The sequence below is a fragment of the Scophthalmus maximus genome, chromosome 5, assembly GCF_022379125.1.
Source record: "Scophthalmus maximus strain ysfricsl-2021 chromosome 5, ASM2237912v1, whole genome shotgun sequence".
Classification (NCBI taxonomy): Eukaryota; Metazoa; Chordata; class Actinopteri; order Pleuronectiformes; family Scophthalmidae; genus Scophthalmus; species Scophthalmus maximus.
In genome coordinates, this window is record NC_061519.1 from 18,540,651 (window position 1) to 18,554,174 (window position 13,524).

The 13,524-nt window shown below is 43.5% G+C and overlaps 1 protein-coding gene across 1 annotated transcript in view; it reads left to right on the forward strand.

The window, feature by feature from the left end:
• The window catches only part of phlpp1 (PH domain and leucine rich repeat protein phosphatase 1), a 43,157-nt gene that overhangs the window by 12,651 nt on the left and 16,982 nt on the right, over window positions 1-13,524 (forward strand). The window contains exon 2 of the mRNA XM_035634038.2: window positions 13,247-13,443. Coding sequence (XP_035489931.2) covers window positions 13,247-13,443 — 197 coding nt within the window. The remainder of the gene's footprint in view (window positions 1-13,246; window positions 13,444-13,524) is intronic.

Below are 13,524 nucleotides of genomic sequence, written 5' to 3' on the forward strand. Positions count from 1 at the left end.
CACTTCCCAGGGGGGTGGGGGGGGGATTGAATGCTACGTGGGTATACGTAAAACCTCTGTGTCTGGGAGGAGGAGGAGGAGGAGGAGGAGGGGGGGGGGGGGGTTATTGTACTGGTGCTTAAGATTACAATACCTCACTCCACTCTCTTTCTGACTCTCTTTAAGCCCCCCAATACAGCACACTGCCCTGCACTATTATCAGAGCGGTATGGAGTGCTGCAGAGACGGGCTGCCACTGCTGTACACAGGCCATTAGCGGCTCCATGAGTGACAGAATGCGGAGGCTGAGGTGACACAGTGGCGCCGCTGATGAGCAACCAGTGTCCTCCTGAACCCTAAGATAACACGTGTGTGTTTAAGAAACCCTCTTGCTGTGATTTTGGGGTAAAATCGTACAAATACCTGCACCCGCAGGATAATCTGAGGATCGTTTCCCCACTGTTAATTACTCAGCTTCTTTTAAATCGATACATTGACAGGTCATTTAGTGTGTAAAATAGTGAAAATCCATGTTGTCCAAAGCCCAAGGTGATGTTTGCATCGATTGTCTGTTCAGCACAGTCCGGAGCAAAAAGTACAAATTAACAATAACATAAAGTAAGAGAAGAAGCAAAGAAGAAAAGAAAAGGTTTATTTTGATTTTAATGTGCACTTCACCACTTTAACAAACCAGGTTTACTTATCACAACAAATCGTTTTCACTGTGAAAACTGTTTTTCAGTCTGTGAAAGAAGTTTTTTGTGTGGCTCCGGACAGAGCTTTTCTTCATCTGAAAAAGAGAAGTCATCAGTGTTATTTTGGCTTTAGCTTTGCTACTTTCATTTTATAACAGAAGCCTGCTTTATTGCACGCTAACCTTTTAAACACAGCCGCAACTGTGTGTCATTGCACGTGGATGTGAAGAAATGTCTCTGCAGTCTTGGGTTGTGGCGTTTTAATGGATATGGGGCATTTATCAGACAGGTTACCTCTATCAAGTTGCATTATGGGAAATATAGGATCCAATATTTGTGGAAATTGAGCCGTAAGAGGAACAAAGCGTGTGCTGCATTGATTTTTTTGTGGTGGTACAACACAAATTTACTGTAATACTGTAATACCCCTTTGATAAATAACTATTTTGATCCACAAATGGATTAACTGACTAGTGGTTTCAGCACTAAACTGGAGTTGCAATGATCCATGAAAAATATGTATGGTTTCTATTTATAGTCCATATGTTCCCCATATGCTATGACTCCTTATGGCCTGTTCTATCGACGAAGCTTTGTTATGATTTTACATACGGTATAATGGGGATGTAGGCCTCAGGCATACCTCATAAGCTCCTCAAAGCAGAAGACTCTTTACCTCAGTGTTGTCATACGTTGCTTGTTGACTTCTGGGATTTGCCTTAATTGCGTCTTCGCTGCACGCCGCAGCTTCCCTTTGTGCCACTGCGCATACAATGCCCCCGTGCAAGAGCCTGATTATGTGTCCTCCCGTGTTAGTCAGAGATCTGTAGGACCGAGGGCGAGTGCTGCATCATTCATGAGTGTGTGCCACCCTGTGCCTGGACTGCACTGACCCGTAGCTGTCAACAGTGTATCCTTGAACGTGATGGCACAGGCTGTGCCGAGGACACACTGCAGGGACCTTTGGCATGTGGAGCGCTGTGGGAGGGGCCAGGGAATGGGTGTGCCAGTCAGGGGCTGGAGAGATGAGCACTGAATAGAATACTAATATTAATGTAGTGCGTAATTCGGCCCTTTTAGGAGATTCTCCTTTTTCACTTCTCTTCCACTTTGGATAGAAATATCAGCTACAGAGCAGCAGCCCCGGTCCCTCTGTGTGCTACCTCAGGTCGCCTAAGCAGGATGGAAACTGTAGTGACATATCTTTAAAAGAGTGGTGGGGTTTTGTAAGGTGTGAAGGGAGAGAGAGGTCAGGTCGCGAGTAAGCCGGGCTGGGAATGGTGGATCCCAGCAAGGGCCGACACATAAAACATTAACTCAGACTTTCAGATCTGAAGAGATGAGAGTAGGTAGAGGATTAGAATGTGTGTGGATGACAGCTGGAGGTACTGAAACCTGACGTGTTATGTTCTTTAGGGAATGGGTAACGGAAGAAGATAAGTAGGAAAAACTAAGACATTTCAGTCCAGCCGAGACCTACCGCGCCCCCTGAAACATTAAAATATGCACACACACACATAGTTAAAACCTTTCCGGTTATAACTGTAATCTCGGTGTGTGTGTGTGTGTGTGTGTGTGTGTGAGCAAGTAAGACAGACACATTACATAACTGGGCACCATGGCCAATTTACTATCACACAACAGTAACCCGGCTCACACGTGTGCAGGCTTGCATTATTTTGTGTGTGTAAGTGCAGTCTCCCGTTTGTTTCTCACGCATCCGTGACCTGCTGGTAATTCATTATTTCCCAACATGGAATATTCATCTCCTCTTCCACACCGACGGATGAGTTTATCATGCGTTCTTGAGTCGATCTGCATGGAGCAGTGTTACATAAATGCTGGGTTTGATGGAGAATAAGCTGACCTTTTGCATGCAAGACACACAAAGAAGCCGACTGAGACATCAAAGTCTTTTCTGAGCTGTTAACAAAAAAGAGGGGAGGGGGGCGATAAATTAGCCTGAAAACGTGTGATGTAAGGACTTGTCAGAGGCATGATTAGTTCAGTAAATAGACCTTACTGTTCCCATGTAGCATATCTCCTGATAAAGAAATCATTTTGCTTTTGTTTAAAGGAAAATGGCAGTACAGGACTCTTTGTATTTTCATAAAAGGGTAATTCTGCTCTTCTACAACATGAACATTTATATCCCTTATTTCAACAAGTTAATTTCTGATATATCTAAGAAGCAGCCTGTCAAAACAAGAAACACTGTGGTTTTTAAGTTATCATGCTTAGGATTTCAGCACCGGTGATTAGGCAACACCAGGTTACCGGTAGAAATGCTAAAGGATGTCATAGTGAAGTCCCAGAGCTCATATCGAAGTGACGCGTTATCGAAGTGACACGACATTACGTGACATAAGAGCATGTATATGAATTATTTGCAATTAAATAACAATAAATCAAAGTCAAGTATAGGCAAACGCAGCAACAACAAGACGTAGGTAGGTCATGTTGAGTTCTTTCGTGCGCTCGCAAAATTGCAACGTGAAACGTTCGGACTTTCGGATCAATTGCGGCATTAAAAAATAGAAGAAGAAAAAGAAGCAGAAGAGAAGGTAAAATGTGGTGTGGCAACCACATGGGAGGAGGATTTTTTTGCAAGAGAGCTTGCAGTCTTTGACTCCAATGATAAAATGTTTGAATGAAGACTGCGTTCATTTGGCGCATTCGAAGTAGCACCGAGCACTGTGTCCCTGAAGTTAGTGACGCATGCAGTTGTAATACCATATTGATATCAAAGTGGAAATAAACCGGTTCATTCTTTTTCTCCATTCACACGGGAAGACCATTACCGGCCAAATTAACAACACAGCTACGACAGGCGCACGCCTGTCTACAACTGTCAAGTATAGGTAGACGCAGCCCACGTAGACATGAATCTTTTCAGGTGTACACAATAGCCCAAACTGTAATTATTCTTGAATATCCACTCATGCTGTACACTTCCTATTTTTGTCAGCCCAAGAGAATTTAGTGTCTGACTGATAGTAATCTGTCAGCTGACAGACTAGCTGAGCTGGTGCGATGCACTTTCCTCCCGTGGGTCTCTCTGCCCGAGGTGACAGGATATGCCTGCTGCAGCCAATTCTGTTCATCCATCTATACATTACTTTTCTCTGCTTGGCATCTCCTTGTTTTCTTCTACCCGTCCATCCTATAAGACGATCTCTCTTGATTTCCACCGCCTTCTCTTTCTCACCATATACCAAACTGCAAAGCTCCCAATGCACTGCAACATTCAACTCTGCACCCTCGTAATTTTTTCCCATACATTTATTATATACACGCTCGCTCTCTCACAAACATACTAAATAATTCATTTCCGAGCTCTGCACACTCTCATAGCCTTGAAGTCATACTGAGATTTACACCGATGGTTTCAATTAATTTACTGTCCACACTCACAGACGCACACACTGTGACAACATTCCCGCATTCCCTTACACACAAACAAAGAGGTGAAAACAATCCCCACAGCTCTTATGTGTGTGCCTGTGTGCTGTGAGCCAGCCGATCAGTGGGCTCGTGTTTTCCAGTGTAAGGTTTCGTAACACACACACACACACACACACACACACACACACACACACACACACACACACACACACACACACACACACACACACACACACACACACACACACACACACACACACACACACACACACACACACACACACACACACACACACACACATTCATTACATAACAGCAGCAGGAGTGGAGCTCGGAAGAGGAGGGGGGAGCAGGAGAAGGGGAGCACACATCCATGTACGTCACCATCCGGCCCTTCCAACTGACAAGAGGGAATCACTGGGGAAAATCTTCCATTTTACACACACTGATGCCAACACCTGCAACTCCAAGCATCCACAACGACAATCCCCTCGCCGTCCACTGCATCGGCATCTATTTTTAGGCTGGATATTGATTGAATGACTTGATGAAGCATGTTCACAAATGCAGCCAGTAGTGTGAAGGACGGGGCTGACGATTGGAAACGCTGCTATTTCTTTCACTGAGGTGCACATAAATCATTCATTTAAAAAATTCATAGCCGCACAACATGATTTATTAACCTCTTACGGGGCCTTTCCCGCATAGTTCCTCATTCCAGCCGTCAGGCGTGAGTTATTAAAGTTGAAATCTTTTTAAATATAAGCTTAGAACCTATCTCTTCAGCCTGGAGTATGGTATAAGTATGGTTTGTATAGACATTATTTTATCCACTTATTTTGTGGCATCTATGTTGTAAATTCTCTTCTATTTTACCTGTTATATGTTTTAATCTTAGGACTTAATTTTTCTGCTATTTTCATCTGGTGCTATACAAATATTGTTTGATTGTTTGGTTATAACTGAGTTATGATTTCATATTTACACATGTTTTGCTTCTGCTTTTGCTCATGAACACTGATTTGCCTCAGGTCAGCTTAACCGGATATCCTAAATATATGAAGTGGATCACGTGTGTCTACTACCGTGAGTGGAATTAAAAATGCAAAAGAATGACTGAGTTTGCAAGTGGGTCAAATTTAAGTACAAATTAGAAACCTGAAAAGAAAAGATAATTCAGCATTACAGAGCAATTCCTCTTTCAGGTTGTCCCTGTGCCATCATGTGTCCACACAGTGCCCCTACAGGCAGTGAGTGGTAGTGCACTGACCTGATAGCCGAAGTTGTACAGCGGCTTTAATAGCAGAGGGGTGTTTAGTTCCCGTGTCCCCAGGGGCCAAAGCGTAATAATGGTTTGATGGGAAAGATATTAAAGGCTGTGACCTCATTCGGATTGAGGATGTGTTTCACTGGACTGAAAGAGGAGGTTGTGTATAGTGTGAGCGTGCGTGTGTGTGTGCGAGCTACTCTCCGATTGTGTCCTTCCTGGTGACAGGTTTAAGAGAGATGAGCTATCAGACTTTGAGGGCATCCATCAAGCTATTAATTATCCACTTTGCCCTCTCTCCGGGGATGGATGGACGTCTCATGGTCACCTGGACCAATGGCAACATATTTTTCCCAGAGCTCCCCGGGGCTAAAGAACAGTGCTCTTTAATGCTACATCAGCAGCCGACAGCAGTGGAGATTGGTGGGTAAAAAGAAGCGTCACCTCGGCTGAGCTATTTAAGCTGAAAGATGTTCAGTGACTGTCAATAGAGACGGGAGCACAAAGCAGAGTGTCACTCGGCTTTTTACAAGAGGAATTGGAGGCACTCCTCAGTCAGCCCTCTTGAAACGTAGTGCAAACACTCACACACCACCCATCACTTCATGAATTATTGGTAGACATTGTTTTAGTATTTTCCAGGTTGTTAAAACTCTGCACTGTAACACTCCCTTTTCCTTTTTTTTAAAACATAAACATGCACACCAATCTAAAATATGCATAACAATCTAATCATGTTTAATTTTTCTTATTAATTAAACTGTTAACCAAAGCAAGCGGCAACAGGGATGATTAAATCAATACCCATACAGATAATCAGCTGCTTGTGGCGCTGTTTAAACACTGCAGAGTTTATAAAGATGTTTGTCTGTGTTGTCATTTCCCTGTTGACTGCTCTTTCAAGTTGACTTTGCATTAATGTGCTGTATTTAATATAGACTCAAATACCCAGGAACTGGAAAGATTTGCAGGGACCGGAGTTGAAATTAAGTTCAGAGGGGAAATCTGTTTACCCCCCAAAAAGTCCCTGCTTCGGGGATAGTACTTTACAAAAGTACAGAAACTGACAGAACCTTTTAGCTCCATCAAACAAGTTCCTGGGACTAAAAGGTCATGGTAGTTTTGGCCGAATGTGGCTTGAATAAAGCTTTTGCACTCTCTAGCTCATCCTTATTTTAGCTTCATGTTTTTTAACCTTCTTTGTAATTTTTTATAAAATGTGAAGACAACACGGCAGCCCCACAAATGTATGATGTACCAAATTCAAAGTAAGAACACAGACACACCCATGTGAAAATACAGTGTCACACAAAGATAATGCAAAAAGCATCTCACTTATTTCCCTTGCAAACATCGTCATATCACTTTTACACAAAGAGCAGCTTGACACATTTCACACATTAACACCTCCTCAGTGCCAGAGGGCGAAGGCCTCCCCCTGCTTATATAAGAACCTGTGGCAACTCCTAAAGAAGATGTTTGTGCAATTAAGTAGCTACTAATTACAGATCACTCTTTTAAGAAACTGTGAAGCTAGATGACACTCCTGGAAGTCTCCACGGCGCGTTGTGTTATCACAGATCAGCGAGTGTGTCGTTGTGAAAGGCGCGGAGAGGGTAAAGTGTAACGCAAGGAAAAATGTGAAGGACTTAGGTGAGCGCGGTGAGCAGCCCGTCACCCGCGGTGGCCATTGCCACCTTCTGGCAAGGCTCGTCAACCCGCCGCCTGAGTCAACCTGTCACTTTGGGTGACAGGGTGATCACCTCACCTCATCCACAGAGACTGAGAAAAAGACAAATAAAGAAATGGAGCGATTTAGGCAAAGAGACATAGCGGATCAGATAGCGCATCCTCCCCTCTCCTCCAAACACACACCTTTTAAGTAGATGCATTTTGACTTTGTGTCTGTGTATGTGTGTGTGTGTGCATGCTTGTTTTGTAACAGAAGGATAGTGCAGCTATTTGTGTCACTGAGTAACAGCTGGCTCTTCCTCAGTCTTACATCTATTTCTATTTCGCTCCTCCACCAACTTCCTACCTCAATTCTAGTGGGCTGTTAGTTAGTATCTCCAACACTGCATGGGTGACCAATCTGACAGTTCATTAGAGCCCCACCCTCCATCAAGTGTTTCATACATGCTTCCTTGCTAGTTTGATCCTTAATAAGCCTCAATTGAGATGAAAAACCCAGATAGTGGAGATATAAGGACCCGATATTGGTTTAGAAGTATTTAAAGGTCCTGGAGTCTTGCCATCCGCTGCATCACATCTGTCACCGCCTATGGAATAAGCAAGTGTGCACTTACGCATGCTCGTGCTCCGTTGTGACTTATGTGGGTCATCGATGCCCTACGGTACGGCATGCCCAATCCGGTAGTGGAGGTGTGCTGATGTCACGTTACATTTAGCACGGCGGGATGATTAATCGGGGGATGCGTCTGTGTTATTACTGAGCAAAATCCAGAGGAGAGAAACATTGATCTGTTAAATGGGTGATGGATGGCAAGAGGTCGACCTTTGGGTGCTGATTGCTGACAGTGATGGAGAACGGGGGCCAGCAGGGCATCTGGGAAGCAGCTTTGTATCCTGGTAGTGGAAACATTAGTTGGGAATACTGACGATAGGCCACCGTGAGTCGTGGTCTCCGTGGTTGTCTTTGGAAAAATACGGACACAGTTGTATTCAGAGAGCGCTGGATGCTCAGTAGCAGCTGGTACACATCTGCATACTCATGCCTTAATAATACAGTAATGTGTGGTTCACAAGGCTTTACGTCTTCCATCGAACTGAAAATGTTAAGTGCCAGTTCCTCACTATGAAAGGAAAGTGCCAGCAAGTAATGTCACGTTGCAATTTTTGACAGTTTCCTTGTAATTGAGGAGTTTATGTTGCAGAAATTATTCACTTCTATAGTCAATAAAAGAACAATTCATCCACTTTAATGTTACATTTTAGAGCATCGAAAGACATTAACATGGATTTGATAATGTTGGTTTTCTCGTTATTTTTTTCTATGGAAACAGGAAGGTGTATTGTTTGTCCGTCTGTCACAGTGATAGCTCGGACATTTGTAATCCGTTTGTGCCTTTATGTTAAGTTTTCATCATTGAATGTGAGATTAGTGATTTAAGGCGCTGGCTCATCGGTCTCAAGCAGTAAGGGTGCGATCACACGGGTAATGGAACAGAGGGAAATGTCTCTTCCTGAGCCTGGGGAAAAAGGAAGGAAGCCCTTTCCAGTAACTAACACAAACACACACTGTAGTATCTAGGAACAGACTGTGACTTCTGCACACCCACCTTGCGGGGCCTGTCGTATTATTTTTGAATTCCCATCTTATGCATCACCCATAGATTATGGGATGGCCACCATGACTAACATCATTGCTGCTCAAAATATTTCTAGTGTAGGTGGCCGTTGTGGTTCATACATTCGGAATATAACTGTCTCCCAATAACTTCCTTCCCCTTACTGTACCCCGCTTGTCTCTGGTCCACCCCAGTAAACAGGATGCTCACGTGGGAGTCACACCCATCTCCCTGCTTCCTCCAATGTGCATTCCCATGGTCGGACCAAAACATTTGCCTCCGTCCAGTCATCCCATGTGCATGTGGGATAGTTGTAAACTGCAACATCCACACAGGAGGAGCTTTCCGACTTCTATCACAAAAGCAGCCCACTTAAGCCGTCTGCTGTTCTCCCTCTGAATTTATTTTTGGGGGGCCCATTAACATTCAGGGACAAAAATTAGATGGATGCACATATGGAGATGGTTAATCACTGTCACTGTGTGTGTGTGTGTGTGTGTGTGTGTGTGTGTGTGTGTGTGTGTGTGTGTGTGTGTGTGTGTGTGTGTGTGTGTGTGTGTGTGTGTGTGTGTGTGTGTGTGTGTGTGTGTGTGTGTGTGTGTGTGCGCGCGTGTGCGTGTGTGCGTGTGTGTGTGGTGGTGGAGCATTGTGCCTGTGTTTTGTGCATATGCTTGTGTGGGAGCGAACACGTTCCAACAAAAGGCCTAAAAATAGTAGCAATATGCCCATGTGACATATTGAGGCTAAAAGCTTGTGAATAATTTGTCTAATGCAACACACACACACCCCTTCTCGAAGCTCAGTCATGAAAATATGCTCATGCTGGTTACCTCTGGCAGCCAGTGAAGTTGGAAAGGGGGTAACCGGTCTGTCTGGTTTGCAAGATATCGCATGGATTTGGATGGAATATGGTGGACAGATGGATTTACGCGATTAGATATTGGTGGTGGTGATGATCTGGGATTTAAATGTACCGATCACCCATCGTGTCATCTTTGCGCGTGTAGCGTAGAATATAAAGTGGGTGATGAATGCATTGGGCGTAGTATATATTCTGTGTAACAACCTAACATTAACACTGACTCTTGATTAACTACCGGTGGAATGTGATATTATGCTGCATTAATTTTTCCCTTTTATTCAGGTTTAAAGCAGATGTGTGCATTTCATGGACTTAAACCAAAAGATAGCAACATCAAAATATCAGCGTGTTAATATAATATTTGTTATAAATGTTTTTTTATTTACATGCTGATAAATGCTTTCCTTTCAAACTCATATCTTCAGTTTGCTTCCTTATCCAATGTTCCTTATCATTCCCTTCCCCATGTTTCCTCTTAAAGAAAACCTCGGTCCCCAGTATAACTCACTTATCTTGACCACCTAGGTCTAAGTGAAGATGAAAGAGGAAACCTGATGTCTTACTACTTGTGTGCACAATAGGTGTCATGGTTGCCACGGGGCCAGGTTGACAGTTTACCCAATCAGCAGTAGAGCTGGTGCATGCCAGGATGTGTTATTACGATAGACAGGAATGATCAGAAATTAAGCAAATAAGACCCAGATTTTTTTCTTGTTTACGCCCCTTCCTCCACTCCCCCTCCCTCCCAAAAATGATATCCAACCCAAAACGATTTGGAATTTTGGTCGTAGCCCGAGCCGATACCACTGTGTGTACATATACTCACAACAATACAATTGCCCAGTCTTTTTATTAATGTTGGAGTGCTTGGTAATGATGACCATTTTGAAGAGAGAGATAACAACCTGCAGGTTTATTCGGTTGCTACACACACCACTGGTTTCAGAAGTGCAATTAAATGAGAGTGGAGCGGTGGAGAGAAAGGGAACCAGAACTGAGAAAAGGGGCAGTGTGCCGTTTTTGGAGGCAGTGCAGGTAAGACACAATGAGGCAGCCGGCTACGTCCATTGCCCCTCAGTTATAGACTTTAACAGATTTTATGGTGATGATACCTACTATACTTTTCCAAAGAAAAGATCTCCCTTCTGGGACTAAGGCACAAATTAAAATTATCAGCTCACTTTAATGCCTGTGGGGATTTGAATGAAGCACTATAAAGAGTACACAAGTCGTCTTTTATTCAGATATTTAGGTGAATTTGCTAGCAATTTTTTTTCCATAATGGGATTTCAGCAGAGTTTTATACATTAACATGTAAGAAGAAATATCTTACATATTACAGGTGTGTGCCTGGTAGCTCATTTAAATGTATTTATCCATATTTATCTCTAGATAATGATTGGCAGGTTTTGATTTTATGCAACTGTACATTGTCATATACAGTATATCATAGATGTGTTTACAGCTTTCAGCGCAGTGTGAGGTACATTGGCTGCTAAAATAGGGCCGATGCTTGGCAGGTGTGCAAACAGCCCTTCATTTAAAGCAGTGAGATACACACACATCTTTATCTCCAGAACCACCCACTTGTGTGAAAGCCGTTTACACACATATCAGAGTGTTTGCAAGTGTCATATCTGGAGTTCTCCATCCCACATGGAAGAAATGTTAATGCTACGACTTCAGCATTTTGTCAAGCATGCTGTTCGGAGGGTCTTACTTGTTTGCCCTGACGTGTGTTTCGTTCTCGCACTTTTCCTTCAGATAAAAATCAATGTGCTTTCCTTGTGCTATCTTCTACAGTTGTTCAGAGGCTTGTGTGCTCTACTACAGCACATGCCCACTGGTTTTGGATGATAGGCTCTGCTGTTTGAGCATACACCGAAAGCAGCTCACGCTCACAGTCAAACACGACTCCCAATCTACATTTAACAACAGCGTGTTATTTTACACGCTAAGCGCTTAGTCAGAGCGAATATCCGTTTGCAAACTAGACTATTGATCGTGCTGAGGACAAGATTAGTTTGTAGCGCGCGGAGGAAAAGGTCAATTCAAGGTGAATTCAATTGCGAACATGTTGGTAAAAAATCATCAGAATAAAATATTTGTGTTTATCTGCATGACCTCAGGACCTCTGGTCAGGATCTTATTAAACTCTGCTGAGTGTGTTGGCTGAGGTCAGCGTGCAGCGTAGTACGCGACTGCGTTAGCCTTTTATCTGAATTATTTAAAGCCATGCGATTGTGTGCAAGTTCGCTCTTGTATACCCTACTGACTCTTATCTTCCTCTCTTCAGCTCACCTCCACACCGCCCCTCGACGTCACCCTGTTGTGTTTGTGTGGAAGTGAAATGTGCGAGAAAAAGACAGTAGCTCCTTTTATACCCAGCGGGAATGCTGTGCCTTTATTCTGCCTCACGGTTCTGTACGAGAGTGGGCGAAGTTTTTGTCCCACCAGCGGAGGTAGTCACAGAGCCAGATTGATGTGTGTGTTGAAGGTAGAGCCGGCGTCATGGGACAGGATGCTGACGCTGTTGTAACATGTTACACATAATTATATCTGGACTAAATGTAATCATATTTCTCAGCACCTTTTTTTTATTTTCTTCATTTGTGTACTTTTTAAAACTTGTCGCTCACTGTATGGCTTCTATAACAAATTAAATTCCCCCTGGGGGATTATTAAAGTCATCTATATAATATCTATCTATATACACGTTACACGCCACTCCTGATTTGGGAATGCTGGCATGCTGTGCAGAAAATCACACATAGTGGCAATATGTGGTTGAAAGAGACAGAGCAAATAAAAACACCTTTTTAAAAGCCATCTGACACTTGGAAGGGAAAACTTTTCGTAAACCAAGCCCTGAATCTTTTGGCGATATGGAAAAAGTTGTTTAACATGCTGCAAGCAAGGAATAATCACAAAACTACAGATAGAACGGAGAAACCAAAAGCCAGGCAGCCGGACAGATAGTAGAGTAGAGAGAGTGGGGGGAGAGGAGGACAGCACATGCCAGCCCGGGGAGGTTTTTTTGCGGAGGTGGAGGTAGACAGAAAGCAGGTGGATGCTTAGACAGAGCGATAAGACAGCCTGGCTGACAGAACGCCTGATAAGCAGACTGACTGTCAGGTTTGGCAGGCTGGCGGTGAAGCAAGAGAACAGGGCATGGAGGAGAGGAAGACAGATGGATAAAACAGAATAAAGGCAACTCGGAAACATTCTAAGCCCGTAAACTTAGAAGTGGTGCACCGGGTATTGGGTTTGAGGCCGAGAGCTTCACTGAATGCGAATCTAGACTATTCAATTCTATGTGCAAAATAGGACATGCGAGGATGACAGCTGTGCTGTATTTAGCTCTAATACTAAGACAGCACTAACCACTGTGCGTATATTTCTCATTTTGTGGCATTAAGTCGGAGCTAGCTATGAAGATTTGTTAAAGCCACGCTAAGCTACACCGATAACCATTGAATGGATTGCCATGGAGTTCTTTGCAGATATATTCATGGTACCCAGAAGATAAACCCTTGTAATTGCGTTGATCTGGCGCCACTAGCAGGTTTTTTCTTGACAATGACTAAGTTGATATTCATCTATTTATGTTATTGATTTCTATTCAGTGGCTGAATGCTTTTTTTGTATTATTCTTTTTCTTAAACAGTATCTATTAAATTTTCGACACTACTAACTGCACAATGTCCCTCATTTATTTTGTTTAATCCAGGAAAACCCCAAAGCATTGAGAACTCAGAGCGGGTGCAGCTGTCGGGGACATACAACGTTCGCAAAGGGAAGCTTCAGCTACCGGTCAACCGATGGACCAGGCGGCAGGTCATCCTCTGCGGCACATGCCTCATCGTCTCCTCAGTGAAGGAGAGCCAGACAGGGAAGATGCACATCCTGCCGCTCATTGGAGGAAAAGTACGTAAAAGTCGCACCACATCAGGGAAAGGACTGGCATCGTATAATCTTTTATTTTTTTTCCCGTCATCCTGGTCTTTT